At 47.5% G+C, this 23142-nt stretch overlaps 1 protein-coding gene across 11 annotated transcripts in view; it reads right to left on the bottom strand.

The window, feature by feature from the left end:
- The window catches only part of CNOT3 (CCR4-NOT transcription complex subunit 3), a 715873-nt gene that overhangs the window by 18142 nt on the left and 674589 nt on the right, over nucleotides 1-23142 (bottom strand). For all 11 annotated transcript variants that reach the window (XM_069200730.1, XM_069200729.1, XM_069200731.1 and 8 more), the window contains one exon: nucleotides 8255-8380. In XM_069200730.1, coding sequence (XP_069056831.1) covers nucleotides 8255-8380 — 126 coding nt within the window. The remainder of the gene's footprint in view (nucleotides 1-8254; nucleotides 8381-23142) is intronic.

Consider the following 23142-nt stretch of genomic DNA (forward strand, 5'->3'; position numbering starts at 1 on the left):
TGCAATTACCCCCCACTTTTTGCCTGATACTGACTTGACTGAAGTGTGCTGGGACCCTGCTAACGAGGCCCTAGCGCCAGTGATCTTTCACCTAAAATGTACCATTGTTTTCACAATTGGCACACCCCTGGTACACAGATAAGTCCATTGTAAAAGGTACCAGTGGTACCAAGGGCCCTGTTGTGCCACCCTAAAGGACCCCTCACCTAACACATGCACACTGCCATTGTAGACTGTGTGTGTTGGAGGGGAGAAAAAGGCAAAGTCGACATGGCATCCCCCCAAAAAATACTGCCTGTGGCATAGATAAGTCACCCCTCTAGCAGGCCTTACAGCCCTAAGGCAGGGTGCACTATACCACAGGTGAGGGCATAGCTGCATGAGCAATATGCCCCTACAGTGTCTAAGTCCATTCTTAGACATTGTAAGTACAGTGAGGCCATATTAAGTATATGGTCTGGCAGTTTGTCAAAAATGAACTCCACAGCTCCATAATGGCTACACTGAGCAACCTGGGAAGTTTGGTATCAAACTTCTCAGAATAATAAACCCACACTGATTCTAGTGTTGATTTATTAAAACATGCACACAGAGGGCATCTTAGAGATGCCCCCCTGCATTTTACCCAATTGTTCAGTGCAGGACTGACTGGTCTGTGCCAGCCTGCTGCTGAGAGACGAGTTTCTGACCCCATGTGGTGAGAGCCTTTGTGCTCTCTGAGGACAGAAACAAAGCCTGCTCTGGGTGGAGGTGCTTCACACCTCCCCCCTGCAGGAACTGCAACACCTAGCAGTGAGCCTCAAAGGCTCAGGCTTCGTGTTACAATGCCCCAGGGCACTCCAGCTAGTGGAGATGCCCGCCCCCTGGACACAGCCCCCACTTTTGGCAGCAAGTCCAGGAGAGATAATGAGAAAAACAAGGAGGAGTCACCCACCAGTCAGGACAGCCCCTAAGGTGTCTTGAGCTGAGGTGACCCCTGCCTTTAGAAATCCTCCATCTTGATTTTGGAGGATTCCCCCAATAGGAATAGGGATGTGCCCCCCTCCCCTCAGGGAGGAGGTACAAAGAGGGTGTAGCCACCCTCAAGGACAGTAGCCATTGGCTACTGCCCTCCCAGACCTAAACACCCCTAAATTCAGTATTTAGGGGCTCCCCAGAACCCAGGAAATCAGATTCCTGCAACCTGAAGACGAAGAAGGACTGATGACCTGAAAGCCCTGTAGAGAAGACGGAGACACCAACTGCATTGGCCCCAGCCCTACCGGCCTGTCTCCCCACTTCAAGAAAAACAGCGACGCGTTGCCCAGGGTCCAGCGACCTCTGAAGCCTCAGAGGACTACCCTGCATCTAAAAGGACCAAGAACTCCTGAGGACAGCGGCTCTGCTCCAAAGAAGAAACAACTTTGCAACAAAGAAACAAACTTTAAAGGACTGCACGTTTCCTGCCGGAAGCGTGAGACTTTCCATTCTGCACCCGACGCCCCCGGCTCGACCTGTGGAGAACCAACACTACAGGGAGGACTACCCGGCGACTGCGACCCTGTGAGTAGCCAGAGTTGACCCCCCTGAGCCCCCCCAATGACGCCTGCAGAGGGAATCCAGAGGCTCCCCCTGACCGCGACTGCCTGCTTCTAAGAACCCGACGCCTGGTAAAGACACTGCACCCGCAGCCCCCAGGACCTGAAGGATCCGACCTCCAGTGCAGCAGCGACCCCCAGGTGGCCCTCTCCCTTGCCCAGGTGGTGGCTACCCTCAGGGCTAGTAGCCATTGGCTACTAACCCCCCAGACCTAAACACGCCCTTAAATTTAGTATTTAAGTTCTTCCCTGAGCCTAAGAATTTAGATTCCTGCAACTTACGAAGAAGAGGACTGCTGAGCTGAAAACCCCTGCAGAGAAGACGAAAACACCAACTGCTTTGTCCCCAGCCCTACCGGCCTGTCTCCCTCCTTCAGAAGAAAACTGCTCCAGCAACGCTTTCCCCAGGACCAGCGACCTCTGAATCCTCAGAGGACTGCCCTGCTTCCAAAAGACCAAGAAACTCCAGAGAACAGCGGCCCTGTTCAACAAAGACTGTAACGTTGTTTCCAGAGGAGCAGATTTAAAGACCCCTGCAATCCCCGCAAGAAGCGTGAGACTTGCAACACTGCACCCGGCGACCCCGACTCGACTGGTGAAGAAACAACGCTACAGGGAGGACCCCCAGGCGACTCCAAGACTGTGAGTAACCAAAGTTGTCCCCCCTGAGCCCCCACAGCGACGCCTGCAGAGGGAATCCCGAGGCTCCCCCTGACCGCGACTGTCTGACTCTGAAATCCCGACGCCTGGAAAAGACCCTGCACCCGCAGCCCCCAGGATCTGAAGGATCGGAACTCCAGTGCAGGAGTGACCCCCAGGAGGCCCTCTCCCTTGCCCAGGTGGTGGCTACCCCGAGGAGCCCCCCCCCTTGCCTGCCTGCAACGCTGAAGAGACCCCTTGGTCTCCCATTGATTCCTATTACAAACCCGACGCTGGTTTACACACTGCACCCGGCCGCCCCCGCGCTGCTGAGGGTGTACTTTTTGTGTGGACTTGTGTCCCCCCCCGGTGCCCTACAAAACCCCCCTGGTCTGCCCCCCGAAGACACGGGTACTTACCTGCTGGCAGACTGGAACCGGGGCACCCCCTTCTCCATTGAAGCCTATGTGTTTTGGGCACCTCTTTGACCTCTGCACCTGACCGGCCCTGAGCTGCTGGTGTGGTAACTTTGGGGTTGCCCTGAACCCCCAACGGTGGGCTACCTTGGACCCAACTTTGAACCCTGTAGGTGGTTTACTTACCTGAAAAACTAACAAATACTTACCTCCCCCAGGAACTGTTGAAATTTGCCCTACAAAACCCCCCTGGTCTGCCCTCCGAAGACGCGGGTACCTACCTGTTGGCAGAGTGGAACCAGGGCACCCCCTTCTCCATTGAAGCCTATGCGTTTTGGGTACCACTTTGACCTCTGCACCTGACCGGCCCTGAGCTGCTGGTGTGGTAACTTTGGGGTTGCCCTGAACCCCCAACGGTGGGCTACCTTGGACACAACTTTGAACCCTGTAGGTGGTTTACTTACCTGCAAAACTAACAAATACTTACCTCCCCCAGGAACTGTTGAAATTTGCACTGTCTAGTTTTAAAATAGCTTATTGCCATTTTTGCCAAAACTGTATATGCTATTTTGCTGATTCAAAGTTCCTATGATACCTAAGTGAAGTACCTTTCATTTGAAGTATTGATTGTAAATCTTGAACCTGTGGTTCTAAAATAAACTAAGAAAATATATTTTTCTATACAAAAACCTATTGGCCTGGAGTAAGTCTTTGAGTGTGTGTTCCTCATTTATTGCCTGTGTGTGTACAACAAATGCTTAACACTACCCTCTGATAAGCCTACTGCTCGACCACACTACCACAAAATAGAGCATTAGAATTATCTCTTTTTGCCACTATCTTACCTCTAAGGGGAACCCTTGGACTCTGTGCATGCTATTTCTTACTTTGAAATAGTACATACAGAGCCACCTTCCTACAGTGAGTTACTCAGAATGGTGATCACTCATCATCTCCTTGTATGCCATAGCAACAGGATAGTAGGAAGGGTCACATGTCACGCTACAAAAACAGAAATGAAAAACAAGCATTTTCAATGCAATAGGTTTCACGTTTTCTTGAGTTAGAGTTATTGTGATTGTAAATTCATAAATGGACAGTTCTTGCCGCATAAATTGGGCAGCCCTATCTCCTAATTTACTTTTTTCCTGACAGCTAATTCCAGTGGCCCAGCATTTAACTAAAGCACTTCCACTGAAATTCTTCCTCTATCTTAAAACCTATACAATTATCATATAAACCTTTATCTGAAATAAACTTTTGGCATAGTGTGTAATGCTCAAAACACCATAACAAAAATATAATTTGAGGCGGACTGGAGGGTTAAATGAAAGAGGGAGTCGGGAATAAAAATGGGGAGGGCAAGTGGCATTGTGACAGTGTCATGGGAGTAAGAAAGGAAAACGGTTGACTGGAATTTCAATAGGAAAATAGAGTTGAGTGAGGTCCGTAGGTCTCTGGGCCCCGGTGCCACTGCACCTATTGCTCCATTGATAACTAGGCTCCAGGAGAGAAAGCAACTGGGACAGAAAAAGAGAAGCGAAAGGAATACAACAGACAAAAGGAAGAAAGAAGGGGTCGCAAAGAAATAAAAGAAAAAGAACGAGAAAATAAAAACACAACTAAGAAGAAATAGAGCAAACGTGTGAGGCAAAAGAAAAAAGGGAAGGGAGCTAGCAAACAAAAGAGGGAAAAAATATGAAAGAAGTGTGAAAAGAAAGAGAAAAATTAACATTACAGAAAAAAAAGATGCTGAGAGAAACAAGCAGCGAAAGAATCAAGGCAATTTATGTACTGACATTTCCGACAGAGACAGAATGGAAAACCACTTTGGCACATACAGATGGGAAAAAGAGGGATTTATAGTATAATGTGAATTGACAGATGAAGATAAGAAAAACACCACAGAAAGGAAGAAAGGATCTTTAAAAAAAAAAAAAAAGTAAACCGATGCATACAGAGTCCTGAGTCAAGGAGCAAATAAAAAAAACAAAGAAAGAATGAAGGGGAGAGAAAAATAATATTGAAATAAACAGTTGAAAGAGCCAAACTGTTCATGTGTGGATTTTAAGAGCTGGAAAGAGAAAAGTAGGGGAGAAAGAAAACATTGACGGTAAGCAGAGTAAAGGAAAGAACTGGGTGAGATAGGTGAAACAGACCCTCTCTAATAAAGATGGCAGCTAAGAATAGATTTAATTGGCTCCCCCACCTTCTCAAACAGAAGTCAGAGTGTAGAACAGTAGAGGGCACTGCAGAACAGCAGGAGGTGCATTGGCATAGGTTTATGTGAACCCCAATACAGCAATATTGGGTGCTTCAGATCAGGATTGGGGGTATAGACAGAGTTGTATCCTGGCCCAGTACATAACGAAGGCAGCGGGTGTGGAATGAGAAACGGAGCGTCATGTAATTTCTGGTAATGGAATAATGGGGCGCTTCAGGTTAGGACTGAGGTACACTGACTGAGTTGTCTGTAAGCTGCCATACTGGAATAGTAACAGGCACACAAGGTCAGAAGTGAGGTATGTTAATGGAGCCATGTGTGGAACCTAGTATTGGCGTGGCAGTGTTGCAGAGTGTTAGCCTGGAGGTGCCCTGACGAAGCTGTAAGTGGGGCCCAGCATGGGAGTGGCTTTGCCTATGAACCACAGAAGCGAGGGGTGTGTGTGAGCCTTAGTACTGAGAAGAAATGTGCACTGAATGTTTGAATCAATGCAATCTGGTAGAGCCTTGGTGGTTCCCATCAACAATGGCGTTGGATGTTACACTTGAAGTGCCTTGCCTGAGCTGTGTTTTGCTCTCTTGGGTCCAGTATTGGCTTGGCAGTGGGACTGAATATTAGAATTGAGCTGCTGTAACGGAACTGTATGTGAGCAGGGCCCCAGTGTAGGAAAGGAAGTGACCTCGCTGGGGCAGAACTAAGGTGCACTGATGAAGCTGTGCCCGAGGTCCCAGTACTGGAACAGCAGTGTGTACGGACTGTAAGAACTGAGGTGTTCTGGCAGATAGCGTGTGTGGGGTTCTGGCGCCGGCACGGCTGATTAGCTTGGAGTGTGTGAACTGAGGTGCACTGATGGAGCTGCAAGTGGGATCCAAGTATGGCGCAAAAGTGGGCATTGTCTCCAAGGACTGGGGAGCCCTGTTCGAGCTGGGTGCCTAGGCTACAAGCAATTACAAGTGATCCTCCACCCTGGGGACTACAGGCAGGCACACTTGGTAAAGAAAATCCAAGCCAAGGAAGGGCGGAGCCATGCAGCTGAGAGAGGGTGCAGAGAGCCCTGAAGACCAAATGTGAGCAAGATAACAGCCTGATTTATAGCCTTGTTTACAAATATGCTCAGAGCAAGAATGGACTGCAAATGAAAAAAGAAGCTTCCCTAAACAAGAGCAGGAAACAAAGTAAAAATAAAAATCCCTTCCAGACCAGATAAACAGGACAAAGGGTAATTATACAGTAGTTGGTCCTTGCTCCCACACAGAAGGAGGGACCAAGAGGTCTGAATGACCACTATCAAGGAAGGAATTTTAAAAGACACTAAAACTAACAAGAGATAGCTGGAAGCCCACAGAGGAAGTATACTTAGAAGTATACAAGAGGTTGTATGCTTACGCTCAACCTAACTATTGTTACAGCATGCTTGGCAATAGTTTAAAAGCAGTAATTCTTACTTTAAGGTATGTGTGTATCAGAAGTACTATCATCCATAAGTCTTAGGTTTTCTCCTGCTTCTTGACTTACTGGAATGTGTGTGTCTATAAATATGTTAAAGCCTTGCATGTCCTCAACTAATCCCCGAGATGCAGTTTTCATTCATGTAGAATGAATATTATGTGCATTATTCAACCATATAGTTGTTGAGTCAGGAATTGTCCTTCTCCATATTTTTTTTCTGAGCGTGGGCATTCGTCTACCACCATTTAGTAGTATATCTGTCCCTCTGTGATATCAGACATTTTCCCTGGAAGTTTCTGTGCCTGGTTGCCATCTTCAGATTATTTTCCTCATTGGTGACTTGCTGGAGGTTGAACTCTCTCTTTGTTGTGCTGAATTATTGACTTTGTCTAATTGAACCCGCTTGGGAAGCTGAACAGGTGACTTGTGAATCAAGAAAAATCTTAAAGCTGCAAAACTAATACTACAGGAACCTAACCATTTAGTTTTCGGTTGTTCTAGGTTCACATGCTGTGCATTGACTTTGTGAGTACAAGCAGATTTCAACCTAGCCTCCCCAAGGATTGGAATGTGTCTATGATCAGTGGAATCGACAGAAAACTATATGCAACTATCCCTGACCAGCTTATTGATCAGGCATGCCCTTGGATGGGTGGTGTGGATATCTGGATGCAAAGTCTCTCCGTTTTGTGTACTCAGGGGCACTACAGAGTAAGATCTGTTTGGTAGCACAATCTGTGAAAAAGGTCATTAGTTTGTAGTTTTATCTCCCACTCAAGGGATGCAGTTTTTTTTCTCTGCTTTTACGTTCTAATGCCTCGTAGGTGTACTGCTACCAGTGATGTTCTCTTCTCAATCACTCATGTCGATATGCCCTGAGGTAGTTTTGACATCAAATAGGATCTCGTTCTCCCGGTTTGCTGATCTACAATATTGTAGATGTATTGTCCGTTTGAATAAGCAGTGCTTTATCCTTTATTTGTGCTTGGAAGGCCTTCAGTGCAAGGAACAGTGTCTTGAGTTCTAACAGATGAATACGTTTTACTGCCTCTTTCGGGCTCCATAGGCCCCTGAATTTGTGTGCGCTGCATCCATGATGATAGTCACTATTGTAGTTGGAAGCTTGAAAGTTCTCCCAATGATAACATGGCCTGTGCCCCTTCTGTGACAACTACTAGCTCTTCTTAACTCCTGTGGTCTGCGACCATTTGTTATGCAGCCATCCCTGAATTGGATATACATGAAGCTGGGCTTGAGGGGTGAGTAATATGCAGGTTGCCATCATACTTGTTAACTTCAGTATTGCCCTCGCTGTCAGAAGCAGCTCCTTATTATCTAGGTGAGCTTGGAATGCTAGTGCCTTAATCATTTTTGTGATGGGGTAGACAATCACCATTCTTGAATTTCTGCTTCTCCCAAAAATATATTTTCTTGTTCTGGAAGTGGAGACAATTTTTCTCGGTTTACTGTGAACTCTAGTCTGTGCAGTGTCCAAACGCTCTTCCGACACTGCCATTTTAAACTAATCTTTACCAATCAGTTGTCTAGGTAGGGCTAAATATGTATGCACGGTCTCCTCAGGCGTAAGGCTACCGCTGTTAGGCATTTTGTAAATACCATTGGAACAGATTTTATACAGAATGGTAATACCTTCAACCAACAGTGTACCTTGTCTATGACGATGAGGTATTGCCTTTGCTTGCAATTAATGGAGATGTGTAGGTTGCTGTCCTTTAGACTGACTGTGGCCACATAATCCCCTCTCTTTAGGAGTGGAATGACTTCCTGAAATGTTATCTTGAAGCGCTGAGATTGCATGCATTTGTTTAGATGTGTGAGGTCTATGATCGGTCTCAGGAACTGTTCTTGTTTTGCTTCTTAACAGTCTATGAAAGAAGAGCAAGACAACAGACTAAGTATGAGAATTGTTTTAGGGAATATGTCTTTACCTGTTCAAACTCATCAGTTATCGTTTTGGGTTCTTCGTGCCGCTGGAACCACATCATATATTTGGTGTGAAACCTCCAAGACTGCTTCTTCAGAGCTTTGGCTGCCAGATACTGTGCTTTCGTACCCTGATGGAGGGAAGCAAAATATGATCAGCTCTTTTAGGTCCTCTACATTGTAGCCTACGCAAATATGATTAAATGAGATTAGGGCATAACAAGAAGGTTCGTAAAAACATGTCAAAAGGGGAATTTTAACTGGTCTGAAAATAGAACGTGACTCACAAATGCTACCCAAGCCCGGTCAATATGACATACAAGAGGGGCCACACATTACATAGTAGCCAACAATATTGCAATTCAGAAATGGAAAAATGTAGAATGTAGCTATTAATGATATTTCCTAAAAAATGCATTCTCTCTTTTTGGTGACCTAGAGTGCCCTGGAGTGTGCATATTAACACAGGAAACCCAGTGAGTCAGCTAATGAAGGAGCCATTTGAGCCATTCATAAATCAGACATCAAATACCTCACCTGGAAGGTAGCGCTTCTCTTGGCCTTAACATCTGCTTGTCGAGTCAGCGAGATTCAAGCATTTACCATCCAGGAGCCCTTTCTGAAATTTGCTGGCAATAAAGTAATCCTGCGAACAAATCCTAAGTTTATCCCTCAAGGTTCCATCAGACTTCCATATTAATGAGCCAGTGGTGCTGAAGGCTCTCTTTCCACAGCCTCAGACTGGAGCACAAAGATCGCTTCATTCTCTTGATGTCAAAAGATGCCTTAAGTTTTATTTGCAGCGAACGTATTCAATCCGGAAATCAAATCAACTCTTTGTTGCCTTTAGTGCGCCCCGAAGAGGGCATCCTGTCACTAAACAGACTATTTCTAGATGGATCTCAAGCGCAATAGAATAGCCTTTTGCCATCAAAGGGTTGGTGGGTTAGCTCTTATTGCTTTGCCTTATACATAGACCCAAAAAGGAGGCCAATGATACGTAAAAGGACAGTATTCAACTTCAAGAGAGGCTAAGGTCTCCGGGATAGAAGGATAAGCCTTCAAGGAAATAATTACCTACAGGAATTTAGAAAAAGGAAATTTGAGTACATTTTCTGAAGGCCGTGATAGGGGCATGGTGGACTTTAGTAAAGGAAAATTGCAGCTTTCCTTTATTCAAATGAAGTAGATTTGAAAGCACTGCCTCCTTTTGACAGGAGAAAGGATCAAAGTTGTTAAAAACACACCTGATGCAGAACTTCTTCCATTTAAAAAAGTAGGACACTTTTGCAGATGGTCTTCCGGTTTCTCTCAATATGTCAGTGAAAGAGGCATCCGTTACTATCATCTGTGTTGAGGTGTCTTGACAAGAGCTCATTCCTCTGAACAGATTTTCTGGAAGACACCACCAGCTAAGAGACAGCTCTGTTGCTAGGGTCAGTCTTCCAATTTACCAGAGAGCTGATCCCACTGCTCCTCCAGATACTGTTGCACATTTCTCATGTCCAGATGTGCATTTGGTACCAAGAAGATACAGAATGTCAGTGATCCTTTGAAAGACTATATTTGCCTTGCTTTAGATGGGCTGTTTGCTACAGATTGCAACACTTCCAGAGGATAAACAACTCTTCCTAAGGAACAATTCTTGTGTTTATCATATCCAAAACTACTCCCAGATAACGAAAGGTTCATACACGGATGAAAAAGGATTTTTTTGTGATTTGCATGCAGTCCCAATTGGCTGAAGGTGACAACGGCAATCTGTTAATGTTGCCATGCTTGCAGATACACTAAACCTCTGATCAGCCAAAAATCTAGATAGAGGTAGACAACTTCAGCCTACTGAGATGTGCAACCATGGACATACATTTTCAAAAGGTTCTGGGTGTAGACTCAAAACCAAAAGGAAAGACTTTCTATTGGCAATAGTTGCTTCCCACTATAAACTTCAGGAATGGCAACGTTTTTTGGCTATCAGTATGTGAAATTGGCATCCTGCAGATCTATAAATCAAAGCCAGGGAGCCTGGCTCACTAGAATTATGCAGCAGTTGAGGTCCAAATTATGCAACAAGGTTGAATAAATTATTCAGCAGGAAAAGGCAAATTAGGCAGCGTCTTGTGGCACATTTTATGGTATTATTACTACATTTATTTGGTAATTTCTACACTTAATACTGCCTGAGCATTGGTTGCACCTCATTAGCACCAGTTTAACACCCAAATATAGAAATAAGCACAAGAAACTGACCAACCAACCGTTGCAAAGGGTCTTCCACTGTGTGGCAACAAGTGTTCCTGGATTTTTAGTAACCTCTTCACCCACTGAGCTAGAAACAATTGTTTTTGTTAGAATCTGCAGATTATGTAGCAGATGATGGCTTATGTGGCAAATACATAACTATGCAAAAATGTCAACGGCCTCACAATCTCATAATAACAGCCGACAAGAGCATAGACAATCCCCCTTAATGGGCTTGAGTAGTTCTTATGCAGAGTGTAAAGAAATGGCTCCCTGTTGCAGTTACCCCCCACTTTTTGCCTGATACTGATGCTGACTTGACTGAGAAGTGTGCTGGGACCCTGCTAACCAGGCCCCAGCACCAGTGTTCCTTCACCTAAAATGTACCATTGTATCCACAATTGGCACACCCTGGCCTTCAGATAAGTCCCTTGTAACTGGTACTACTAGTACCAAGGGCCCTGATGCCAAGGAAGGTCTCTAAGGGCTGCAGCATGTCTTATGCCACCCTAGAGACCCCTCACTCAGCACAGACACACTGCTTACCAGCTTGTGTGTGCTAGTGAGAACAAAATGAGTAAGTCGACATGGCACTCCCCTCAGGGTGCCATGCCAGCCTCTCACTGCCTATGCAGTATAGGTAAGACACCCCTCTAGCAGGCCTTACAGCCCTAAGGCAGGGTGCACTATACCATAGGTGAGGGTACCAGTGCATGAGCACTGTGCCCCTACAGTGTCTAAGCAAAACCTTAGACATTGTAAGTGCAGGGTAGCCATAAGAGTATATGGTCTGGGAGTCTGTTTTACACGAACTCCACAGCACCATAATGGCTACACTGAAAACTGAGAAGTTTGGTATCAAACTTCTCAGCACAATAAATGCACACTGATGCCAGTGTACATTTTATTGTAAAATACACCACAGAGGGCACCTTAGAGGTGCCCCCTGAAACTTAACCGACTGTCTGTGTAGGCGGACTAGTTCCAGCAGCCTGCCACACCAGAGACATGTTGCTGGCCCCATGGGGAGAGTGCCTTTGTCACTCTGAGGCCAGTAACAAAGCCTGCACTGGGTGGAGATGCTAACACCTCCCCCAGGCAGGAGCTGTAACACCTGGCGGTGAGCCTCAAAGGCTCACCCCTTTGTCACAGCCCAGCAGGGCACTCCAGCTTAGTGGAGTTGCCCGCCCCCTCCGGCCACGGCCCCCACTTTTGGCGGCAAGGCTGGAGGGAACAAAGAAAGCAACAAGGAGGAGTCACTGGCCAGTCAGGACAGCCCCTAAGGTGTCCTGAGCTGAAGTGACTCTAACTTTTAGAAATCCTCCATCTTGCAGATGGAGGATTCCCCCAATAGGGTTAGGATTGTGACCCCCTCCCCTTGGGAGGAGGCACAAAGAGGGTGTACCCACCCTCAGGGCTAGTAGCCATTGGCTACTAACCCCCCAGACCTAAACACGCCCTTAAATTTAGTATTTAAGGGCTACCCTGAACCCTAGAAAATTAGATTCCTGCAACTACAAGAAGAAGGACTGCCTAGCTGAAAACCCCTGCAGAGGAAGACCAGAAGACGACAACTGCCTTGGCTCCAGAAACTCACCGGCCTGTCTCCTGCCTTCCAAAGATCCTGCTCCAGCGACGCCTTCCAAAGGGACCAGCGACCTCGACATCCTCTGAGGACTGCCCCTGCTTCGAAAAGACAAGAAACTCCCGAGGACAGCGGACCTGCTCCAAGAAAGGCTGCAACTTTGTTTCCAGCAGCCTTGAAAGAACCCTGCAAGCTCCCCGCAAGAAGCGTGAGACTTGCAACACTGCACCCGGCGACCCCGACTCGGCTGGTGGAGATCCAACACCTCAGGAGGGACCCCAGGACTACTCTGATACTGTGAGTACCAAAACCTGTCCCCCCTGAGCCCCCACAGCGCCGCCTGCAGAGGGAATCCCGAGGCTTCCCCTGACCGCGACTCTTTGAATCCAAAGTCCCGACGCCTGGGAGAGACCCTGCACCCGCAGCCCCCAGGACCTGAAGGACCGGACTTCCACTGGAGAAGTGACCCCCAGGAGTCCCTCTCCCTTGCCCAAGTGGAGGTTTCCCCGAGGAATCCCCCCCTTGCCTGCCTGCAGCGCTGAAGAGAACCCGAGATCTCTCATAGACTAACATTGCGAACCCGACGCCTGTTTCTACACTGCACCCGGCCGCCCCCGCGCTGCTGAGGGTGAAATTTCTGTGTGGGCTTGTGTCCCCCCCGGTGCCCTACAAAACCCCCCCTGGTCTGCCCTCCGAAGACGTGGGTACTTACCTGCAAGCAGACCGGAACCGGGGCACCCCCTTCTCTCCATTCTAGCCTATGTGTTTTGGGCACCACTTTGAACTCTGCACCTGACCGGCCCTGAGCTGCTGGTGTGGTAACTTTGGGGTTGCTCTGAACCCCCAACGGTGGGCTACCTTGGACCAAGAACTAAGCCCTGTAAGTGTCTTACTTACCTGGTTAACCTAACAAATACTTACCTCCCCTAGGAACTGTGAAAATTGCACTGTGTCCACTTTTAAAACAGCTACTTGTGAATAACTTGAAAAGTATACATGCAATTTTGATGATTTGAAGTTCCTAAAGTACTTACCTGCAATACCTTTCGAATGAGATATTACATGTAGAATTTGAACCTGTGGTTCTTAAAATAAACTAAGAAAAGATATTTTTCTATATAAAAACCTATTGGCTGGATTTGTCTCTGAGTGTGTGTACCTCATTTATTGTCTATGTGTATGTACAACAAATGCTTAACACTACTCCTTGGATAAGCCTACTGCTCGACCACACTACCACAAAATAGAGCATTAGTATTATCTATTTTTACCACTATTTTACCTCTAAGGGGAACCCTTGGACTCTGTGCATGCTATTCCTTACTTTGAAATAGCACATACAGAGCCAACTTCCTACATTGGTGGCAGCGGTGGGATACAAGACTTTGCATTTGCTGGACTACTCAGCCAATACCTGATCACACGACAAATTCCAAAATTGTCATTAGAAATTGATTTTTGCAATTTGAAAAGTTTTCTAAATTCTTAAAAGACCTGCTAGGGCCTTGTGTTAGATCCTGTTTAGCATTTCTTTTAGAGTTTAAAAGTTTGTAAAAGTTTGAATTAGAACCTAGAACTAGTTGTAGATTCTTAAAAAGTATTCCAACTTTTAGAAGCAAAATGTCTAGCACAGATGTGACTGTGGTGGAACTCGACACCACACCTTACCTCCATCTTAAGATGAGGGAGCTAAGGTCACTCTGTAAAATAAAGAAAATAACAATGGGCCCCAAACCTACCAAAATACAGCTCCAGGAGCTTTTGGCAGAGTTTGAAAAGGCCAACCCCTCTGAGGGTGGCAACTCAGAGGAAGAGGATAGTGACTTGGAGGAAAATTCCCCCCTACCAGTCCTATCTAGGGAGAACAGGGTCCCTCAAACCCTGACTCCAAAAATAATAGTCAGAGATGCTGGTTCCCTCACAGGAGAGACCAACACCTCTGAAATCACTGAGGATAACTCCAGTGAAGATGACCCCCTGTTAGCCAGGATGGTCAAAAGATTGGCTTTGGAAAAGCAGCTCCTAGCCATAGAAAGGGAAAGAAAAGAGATGGGCCTAGGTCCCATCGATGGTGGCAGCAACTTAAATAGGGTCAGAGATTCTCCTGACATCCTAAAAATCCCCAAAGGGATTGTAACAAAATATGAAGATGGTGATGACATCACCAAATGGTTCACAGCTTTTGAGAGGGCTTGTGTAACCAGAAAAGTAAACAGATCTCTCTGGGGTGCTCTCCTTTGGGAAATGTTCACTGGAAAGTGTAGGGATAGACTCCTCACACTCTCTGGAAAAGATGCAGAATCTTATGACCTCATGAAGGGTACCCTGATTGAGGGCTTTGGATTCTCCACTGAGGAGTATAGAATTAGATTCAGGGGGGCTCAAAAATCCTCGAGCCAGACCTGGGTTGATTTTGTAGACTACTCAGTAAAAACACTAGATGGTTGGTTAACTGGAAATGAAGTGTGTGACTATGTTGGGCTTTATAATTTGTTTATGAAAGAACACATTTTAAGTAACTGCTTCAATGAAAAGTTGCATCAGTATCTGGTAGACCTAGGTCCAATTTCTCCCCAAGAATTGGGAAAGAAGGCAGACCACTGGGTCAAGACTAGGGTAACCAAAACTTCCACTGGGGGTGACCAAAAGAAAGGGGTTACAAAAACTCCCCAGGAGAAAGTGGGTGACACTAGAAACAAAGAAAAAGAGTCCTCTGTAGGCCCCCAAAAACCAGAACAGGTGGGTGGGCCCCAAGACACAACCCAAAACAAAGGTGGGTACCAGGGTAAGAACTGGGATGCCACTAAGGCATGGTGCCACAACTGTAAACAGTCTGGGCACCACACCAAGGACACTTCTTGTCCCAAAAACAAACCCCAGAACAAAATTCCAGGGGTAACCAGTATAGCCATGGGAGATGACTCCTCAGATGAGGAGGTCTTCATAGCCTTCAACTGGAAACAGGGCCCAACAGGTGAGTTGGAGATTCCAGAGGGAAGTCGACACTTCCACCACCTACTGGTGAATGGAATCCCAACCACTGCCCTGAGAGACACTTGTGCCAGTCACACTATTGTGCATGACAGGCTGGTGCTCTCAAACCAGTACATCCCAGGTGAGACTGCCAGGGTAAGAGTTAGCCTAGACAGGGTCACTAAGAGGCCTGTGGCTTTAGTGCCCATAGAAGTGGGTGGCACTCTTAGCTGGAGAAGGGTAGTAGTCAGTACAGACCTCCCCCTTGATTGTCTCCTTGGAAATGACTACCCAGAGGTTAGTCAGAGCCCAAGAGAGGAACTGGTCCAGTGCCAGTCCTCTCCCAAGGATTCTGGAAGTCCTGCCTCTGCAGTAAATGCAAGCAGGCCCCAGAAGAAGAAGAAAAGAAAACAGAGTAGGAAGGGTGGACAACCTTTAGCCAAGGTTACAGCAAGCCAAGGAGATTCTGCTCCAGTAGGGGAGAACTCCAAAAATGGCCCTGATCAAGTCCAACCTGACCCACAAGAAGTCCTGGCTAGTCAGGCAACTGTTAAACCTGAGTGGGTGGCTCCTCAGCTAACAGAAGAAAGGGTGGAAGAAGGGTTGTAAGGAAATGCCTCCTTGGCACGATTGCCCCCTGACTTTTTGCCTTTGCTGATGCTATGTTTACAATTGAAAGTGTGCTGAGGCCTGCTAACCAGGCCCCAGCACCAGTGTTCTTTCCCTAACCTGTACTTTTGTATCCACAATTGGCAGACCCTGGCATCCAGATAAGTCCCTTGTAACTGGTACTTCTAGTACCAAGGGCCCTGGTGCCAAGGAAGGTCTCTAAGGGCTGCAGCATGTCTTATGCCACCCTGGAGACCTCTCACTCAGCACAGACACCCTGCTTGCCAGCTTGTGTGTGCTAGTGAAGACAAAACGAGTAAGTCGACATGGCACTCCCCTCAGGGTGCCATGCCAGCCTCTCACTGCCTATGCAGTATAGGTAAGACACCCCTCTAGCAGGCCTTACAGCCCTAAGGCAGGGTGCACTATACCATAGGTGAGGGTACCAGTGCATGAGCATGGTACCCCTACAGTGTCTAAACAAAACCTTAGACATTGTAAGTGCAGGGTAGCCATAAGAGTATATGGTCTGGGAGTTTGTCGAACACGAACTCCACAGCACCATAATGGCTACACTGAAAACTGTGAAGTTTGGTATCAAACTTCTCAGCACAATAAATGCACACTGATGCCAGTGTACATTTTATTGTAAAATACACCACAGAGGGCACCTTAGAGGTGCCCCCTGAAACTTAACCGACTATCTGTGTAGGCTGACTAGTTTTAGCAGCCTGCCACAAACCGAGACATGTTGCTGGCCCCATGGGGAGAGTGCCTTTGTCACTCTGAGGCCAGTAACAAAGCCTGCACTGGGTGGAGATGCTAACACCTCTCCCAGGCAGGAATTGTCACACCTGGCGGTGAGCCTCAAAGGCTCACCTCCTTTGTGCCAACCCAGCAGGACACTCCAGCTAGTGGAGTTGCCCGCCCCCTCCGGCCAGGCCCCACTTTTGGCGGCAAGGCCGGAGAAGATAATGAGAATAACAAGGAGGAGTCACTGGCCAGTCAGGACAGCCCCTAAGGTGTCCTGAGCTGAGGTGACTCTAACTTTTAGAAATCCTCCATCTTGCAGATGGAGGATTCCCCCAATAGGGTTAGGATTGTGACCCCCTCCCCTTGGGAGGAGGCACAAAGAGGGTGTACCCACCCTCAGGGCTAGTAGCCATTGGCTACTAACCCCCCAGACCTAAACACGCCCTTAAATTTAGTATTTAAGGGCTACCCTGAACCCTAGAAAATTAGATTCCTGCAACTACAAGAAGAAGGACTGCCCAGCTGAAAACCCCTGCAGCGGAAGACCAGAAGACGACAACTGCCTTGGCTCCAGAAACTCACCGGCCTGTCTCCTGCCTTCCAAAGATCCTGCTCCAGCGACGCCTTCCAAAGGGACCAGCGACCTCGACATCCTCTGAGGACTGCCCCTGCTTCGAAAAGACAAGAAACTCCCGAGGACAGCGGACCTGCTCCAAGAAAAGCTGCAACTTTGTTTCCAGCAGCTTTAAAGACCCCTGCAAGCTCCCCGCAAGAAGCGTGAGACTTGCAACACTGCACCCGGCGACCCCGACTCGGCTGGTGGAGATCCGACACCTCAGGAGGGATCCCAGGACTACTCTGATACTGTGAGTACCAAAACCTGTCCCCCCTGAGCCCCCACAGCGCCGCCTGCAGAGGGAATCCCGAGGCTTCCCCTGACCGCGACTCTTTGAATCCTAAGTCCCGACACCTGGGAGAGACCCTGCACCCGCAGCCCCCAGGACCTGAAGGACCGGACTTTCACTGGAGGAGTGACCCCCAGGAGTCCCTCTCCCTTGACCAAGTGGAGGTTTCCCCGAGGAACCCCCCCCTTGCCTGCCTGCAGCGCTGAAGAGATCCCTAGATCTCCCATTGACTTCCATTACAAACCCGACGCTTGTTTCTACACTGCACCCGGCCGCCCCCGCGCTGCTGAGGGTGAAATTTCTGTGTGGGCTTGTGTCCCCCCCCCCGGTGCCCTACAAAACCCCCCTGGTCTGCCCTCCGAAGACGCGGGTACTTACCTGCAAGCAGACCGGAACCGGGGCACCCCCTTCTCTCCATTCTAGCCTATGTGTTTTGGGCACCACTTTGAACTCTGCACCTGACCGGCCCTGAGCTGCTGGTGTGGTGACTTTGGGGTTGCTCTGAACCCCCAACGGTGGGCTACCTTGGACCAAGAACTAAGCCCTGTAAGTGTCTTACTTACCTGGTTAACCTAACAAATACTTACCTCCCCTAGGAACTGTGAAAATTGCACTAAGTGTCCACTTTTAAAACAGCTATTTGTGAATAACTTGAAAAGTATACATGCAATTTTGATGATTTGAAGTTCCTAAAGTACTTACCTGCAATACCTTTCGAATGAGATATTACATGTAGAATTTGAACCTGTGGTTCTTAAAATAAACTAAGAAAAGATATTTTTCTATATAAAAACCTATTGGCTGGATTTGTCTCTGAGTGTGTGTACCTCATTTATTGTCTATGTGTATGTACAACAAATGCTCAACACTACTCCTTGGATAAGCCTACTGCTCGACCACACTACCACAAAATAGAGCATTAGTATTATCTCTTTTTACCACTATTTTACCTCTAAGGGGAACCCTTGGACTCTGTGCATGCTATTCCTTACTTTGAAATAGCACATACAGAGCCAACTTCCTACATTGGTGGATCAGCGGTGGGGTACAAGACTTTGCATTTGCTGGACTACTCAGCCAATACCTGATCACACGACAAATTCCAAAATTGTCATTAGAAATTGATTTTTGCAATTTGAAAAGTTTTCTAAATTCTTAAAAGACCTGCTAGGGCCTTGTGTTAGATCCTGTTTAGCATTTCTTTTAGAGTTTAAAAGTTTGTAAAAGTTTGAATTAGATTCTAGAACCAGTTGTAGATTCTTAAAAAGTATTCCAACTTTTAGAAGCAAAATGTCTAGCACAGATGTGAATGTGGTGGAACTCGACACCACACCTTACCTCCATCTACAGATGAGAGAGCTAAGGTCACTCTGTAAACTAAAGAAAATAGCAATGGGCCCCAAACCTACCAAAGTACAGCTCCAGGAGCTTTTGGCAGAGTTTGAAAAGGCCAACCCCTCTGAGGATGGCAACTCAGAGGATGAAGATAGTGACTTGGAGGGAAATTCCCCCCCTCCAGTCCTACTTAGGGAGAGCAGGGCTTCTCAAGCCCTGACTCCACAAATAATAGTCAGAGATGCTGGTTCCCTCACAGGAGGGACCAACAACTCTGAAATCACTGAGGATAACTCCAGTGAAGAGGACATCCAGTTAGCCAGGATGGCCAAAAGATTGGCTTTGGAAAGACAGATCCTAGCCATAGAGAGGGAAAGACAAGAGATGGGCCTAGGACCCATCAATGGTGGCAGCAACATAAATAGGGTCAGAGATTCTCCTGACATGTTGAAAATCCCCAAAGGGATTGTAACTAAATATGAAGATGGTGATGACATCACCAAATGGTTCACAGCTTTTGAGAGGGCTTGTGTAACCAGAAAAGTGAACAGATCTCACTGGGGTGCTCTCCTTTGGGAAATGTTCACAGGAAAGTGTAGGGATAGACTCCTCACACTCTCTGGACAAGATGCAGAATCTTATGACCTCATGAAGGGTACCCTGATTGAGGGCTTTGGATTCTCCACTGAGGAGTACAGGATTAGGTTCAGGGGGGCTCAAAAATCCTCGAGCCAGACCTGGGTTGACTTTGTTGACTACTCAGTGAAAACACTAGATGGTTGGATTCAAGGCAGTGGTGTAAGTAATTATGATGGGCTGTACAATTTATTTGTGAAAGAACACCTGTTAAGTAATTGTTTCAATGATAAACTGCATCAGCATCTGGTAGACCTAGGACCAATTTCTCCCCAAGAATTGGGAAAGAAGGCGGACCATTGGGTCAAGACAAGGGTGTCCAAGACTTCAACAGGGGGTGACCAAAAGAAAGGGGTCACAAAGACTCCCCAGCAGAAGGGTGATGAGACAACCAAAACTAAAAATAGTAAAGAGTCTTCTACAGGCCCCCAAAAACCTGCACAGGAGGGTGGGCCCAGAGCCTCTTCACAAAACAATGGGTACAAGGGTAAAAACTTTGATCCCAAAAAGGCCTGGTGTCATAGCTGTAAACAGCATGGACACCAAACTGGAGACAAGGCCTGTCCCAAGAAAGGTTCCACTCCAAACTCCCATCCAGGTAACACTGGTATGGCTAGTCTCCAAGTGGGATCAACAGTGTGCCCAGAGCAAATCAGGGTCCACACTGAAGCTACTCTAGTTTCTGAGGGTGGGGTGGATTTAGCCACACTAGCTGTCTGGCCGCCTAACATGCAAAAATACAGACAGCAACTCTTAATTAATGGGACTAGAATAGAGGGCCTGAGGGATACAGGTGCCAGTGTCACCATGGTGACAGAGAAACTGGTTTCCCCTGGCCAATACCTGACTGGAAAAACTTACACAGTCACCAACGCTGACAATCAGAGAAAAGTACATCCCATGGCAATGGTTACTTTAGAATGGGGAGGGGTCAATGGCCTGAAACAGGTGGTGGTCTCCTCAAATATCCCAGTGGACTGTCTGCTTGGAAATGACCTGGAGTCCTCAGCATGGGCTGAGGTAGAGCTAAAAACCCATGCAGCAATGCTGGGTATCCCTGAACTGGTGTGTGTGAAAACAAGAGCACAGTGCAAGGCACAGGGTGAAAAAGTAGAGCTGGAGTCTGGAAAAATGGCCCAGCCTACCAAGAGAACCGGAAAGTCAGTTGGGAAACCAACTGCAACACAGCAAAAGAAAGGGAACCTCTCTTCTCAGGAAGAAGGTCTGCCCTCTGAGGGAACTGAGCCTTTGGAGCTTGAACCTTATCAGGTTGAGCTCTTAGGCCCAGGGGGACCCTCAAGGGAAGAGCTGTGTAAGGGACAAGAAACCTGTCCCTCTCTTGAAGGCCTTAGGCAGCAAGCTGCTGAAGAGTCCAAAGGCAAGAAAAATGGAACCCATAGGGTCTATTGGGAAGATGGGCTCCTGTACACTGAGGCCAGAGACCCCAAACCTGGTGCCACTAGGAGAGTGGTAGTGCCTCAGCTGTTCAGAGAGTTCATCCTAACATTGGCCCATGACATTCCCCTTGCTGGACATTTGGGACAAACCAAGACGTGGGAGAGGTTAGTCAACCACTTCTACTGGCCCAATATGTCCAACATGGTTAAGGAGTTTTGCCTCTCCTGCCCCACCTGTCAAGCCAGTGGTAAGACAGGTGGGCATCCAAAGGCCCCCCTCATTCCACTTCCAGTGGTGGGGGTGCCCTTTGAAAGAGTGGGTGTGGACATAGTTGGTCCACTGGAACCTCCCACAGCCTCAGGAAATATGTATATCCTGGTAGTAGTGGATCATGCTACCAGGTATCCTGAAGCTATTCCCCTTAGGTCGACTACTGCCCCTGCAGTAGCCAAGGCCCTCATTGGTATCTTTACCAGAGTGGGTTTCCCTAAGGAGGTGGTGTCTGACAGAGGTACCAACTTCATGTCAGCATACCTAAAGCACATGTGGAATGAGTGTGGAGTGACTTATAAATTCACTACACCTTACCATCCACAAACTAATGGCTTAGTTGAGAGATTCAACAAGACATTAAAAGGCATGATCATGGGGCTCCCAGAAAAACTCAAAAGGAGATGGGATGTCCTCCTGCCATGTCTGCTTTTCGCTTACAGGGAGGTACCACAGAAGGGAGTAGGGTTCTCACCCTTTGAACTTCTGTTTGGTCATCCTGTAAGGGGACCACTTGCCCTTGTTAAAGAAGGCTGGGAGAGACCTCTCCATGAGCCTAAACAGGACATAGTGGACTATGTACTTGGCCTTCGCTCTAGAATGGCAGAGTACATGGAAAAGGCAACCAAAAACCTTGAGGCCAGCCAACAGCTCCAGAAGTTTTGGTATGACCAAAAGGCTGCACTGGTTGAGTTCCAACCAGGGCAGAAAGTCTGGGTTCTGGAGCCTGTGGCTCCCAGGGCACTCCAGGACAAATGGAGTGGCCCTTACCCAGTGCTAGAAAGGAAGAGTCAGGTCACCTACCTGGTGGACCTGGGCACCAGCAGGAGCCCCAAGAGGGTGATCCATGTGAACCGCCTTAAGCTCTTCCATGACAGGGCTGATGTGAATCTGTTGATGGTAACAGATGAGGATCAGGAGGCAGAGAGTGAACCTCTCCCTGATCTTCTGTCATCAGACCCAAAAGATGGCACAGTAGATGGAGTGATCTACTCAGACACCCTCTCTGGCCAACAGCAAGCTGATTGTAGGAGAGTCCTACAACAGTTTCCTGAACTCTTCTCCTTAACCCCTGGTCAGACACACCTGTGTACCCATGATGTGGACACAGGAGACAGCATGCCTGTCAAAAACAAAATCTTTAGACAGTCTGACCATGTTAAGGAAAGCATCAAGGTGGAAGTCCACAAGATGCTGGAATTGGGAGTGATTGAGCGCTCTGACAGCCCCTGGGCTAGCCCAGTGGTCTTGGTCCCCAAACCTCACACCAAAGATGGAAAGAAAGAGATGAGGTTTTGTGTGGACTACAGAGGGCTCAATTCTGTCACCAAGACAGATGCTCATCCAATTCCAAGAGCTGATGAGCTCATAGACAAATTAGGTGCTGCCAAATTCCTAAGTACCTTTGACTTGACAGCAGGGTACTGGCAAATAAAAATGGCACCTGGAGCAAAAGAGAAAACAGCATTCTCCACACCTGATGGGCATTATCAGTTTACTGTTATGCCCTTTGGTTTAAAGAATGCCCCTGCCACCTTCCAAAGGTTGGTGAATCAAGTCCTTGCTGGCTTGGAGTCCTTTAGCACAGCTTATCTTGATGATATTGCTGTCTTTAGCTCCACCTGGCAGGATCACCTGGTCCACCTGAGGAAGGTTTTGAAGGCTCTGCAATCTGCAGGCCTCTCTATCAAGGCATCCAAATGCCAGATAGGGCAGGGAACTGTGGTTTACTTGGGACACCTTGTAGGTGGAGGCCAAGTTCAGCCACTCCAACCCAAGATCCAGACTATTCTGGACTGGGTAGCTCCAAAAACCCAGACTCAAGTCAGGGCATTCCTTGGCTTGACTGGGTATTACAGGAGGTTTGTGAAGGGATATGGATCCATTGTGACAGCCCTCACTGAACTCACCTCCAAGAAAATGCCCAAGAAAGTAAACTGGACTGTGGAATGCCAACAGGCCTTTGACACCCTGAAACAGGCAATGTGCTCAGCACCAGTTCTCAAAGCTCCAGATTATTCTAGGCAGTTCATTGTGCAGACTGATGCCTCTGAACATGGGATAGGGGCAGTTTTGTCCCAAACAAATGATGATGGCCTTGACCAGCCTGTTGCTTTCATTAGCAGGAGGTTACTCCCCAGGGAGCAGCGTTGGAGTGCCATTGAGAGGGAGGCCTTTGCTGTGGTTT

Source organism: Pleurodeles waltl, chromosome 7, assembly GCF_031143425.1.
Source record: "Pleurodeles waltl isolate 20211129_DDA chromosome 7, aPleWal1.hap1.20221129, whole genome shotgun sequence".
Taxonomy (NCBI): Eukaryota; Metazoa; Chordata; class Amphibia; order Caudata; family Salamandridae; genus Pleurodeles; species Pleurodeles waltl.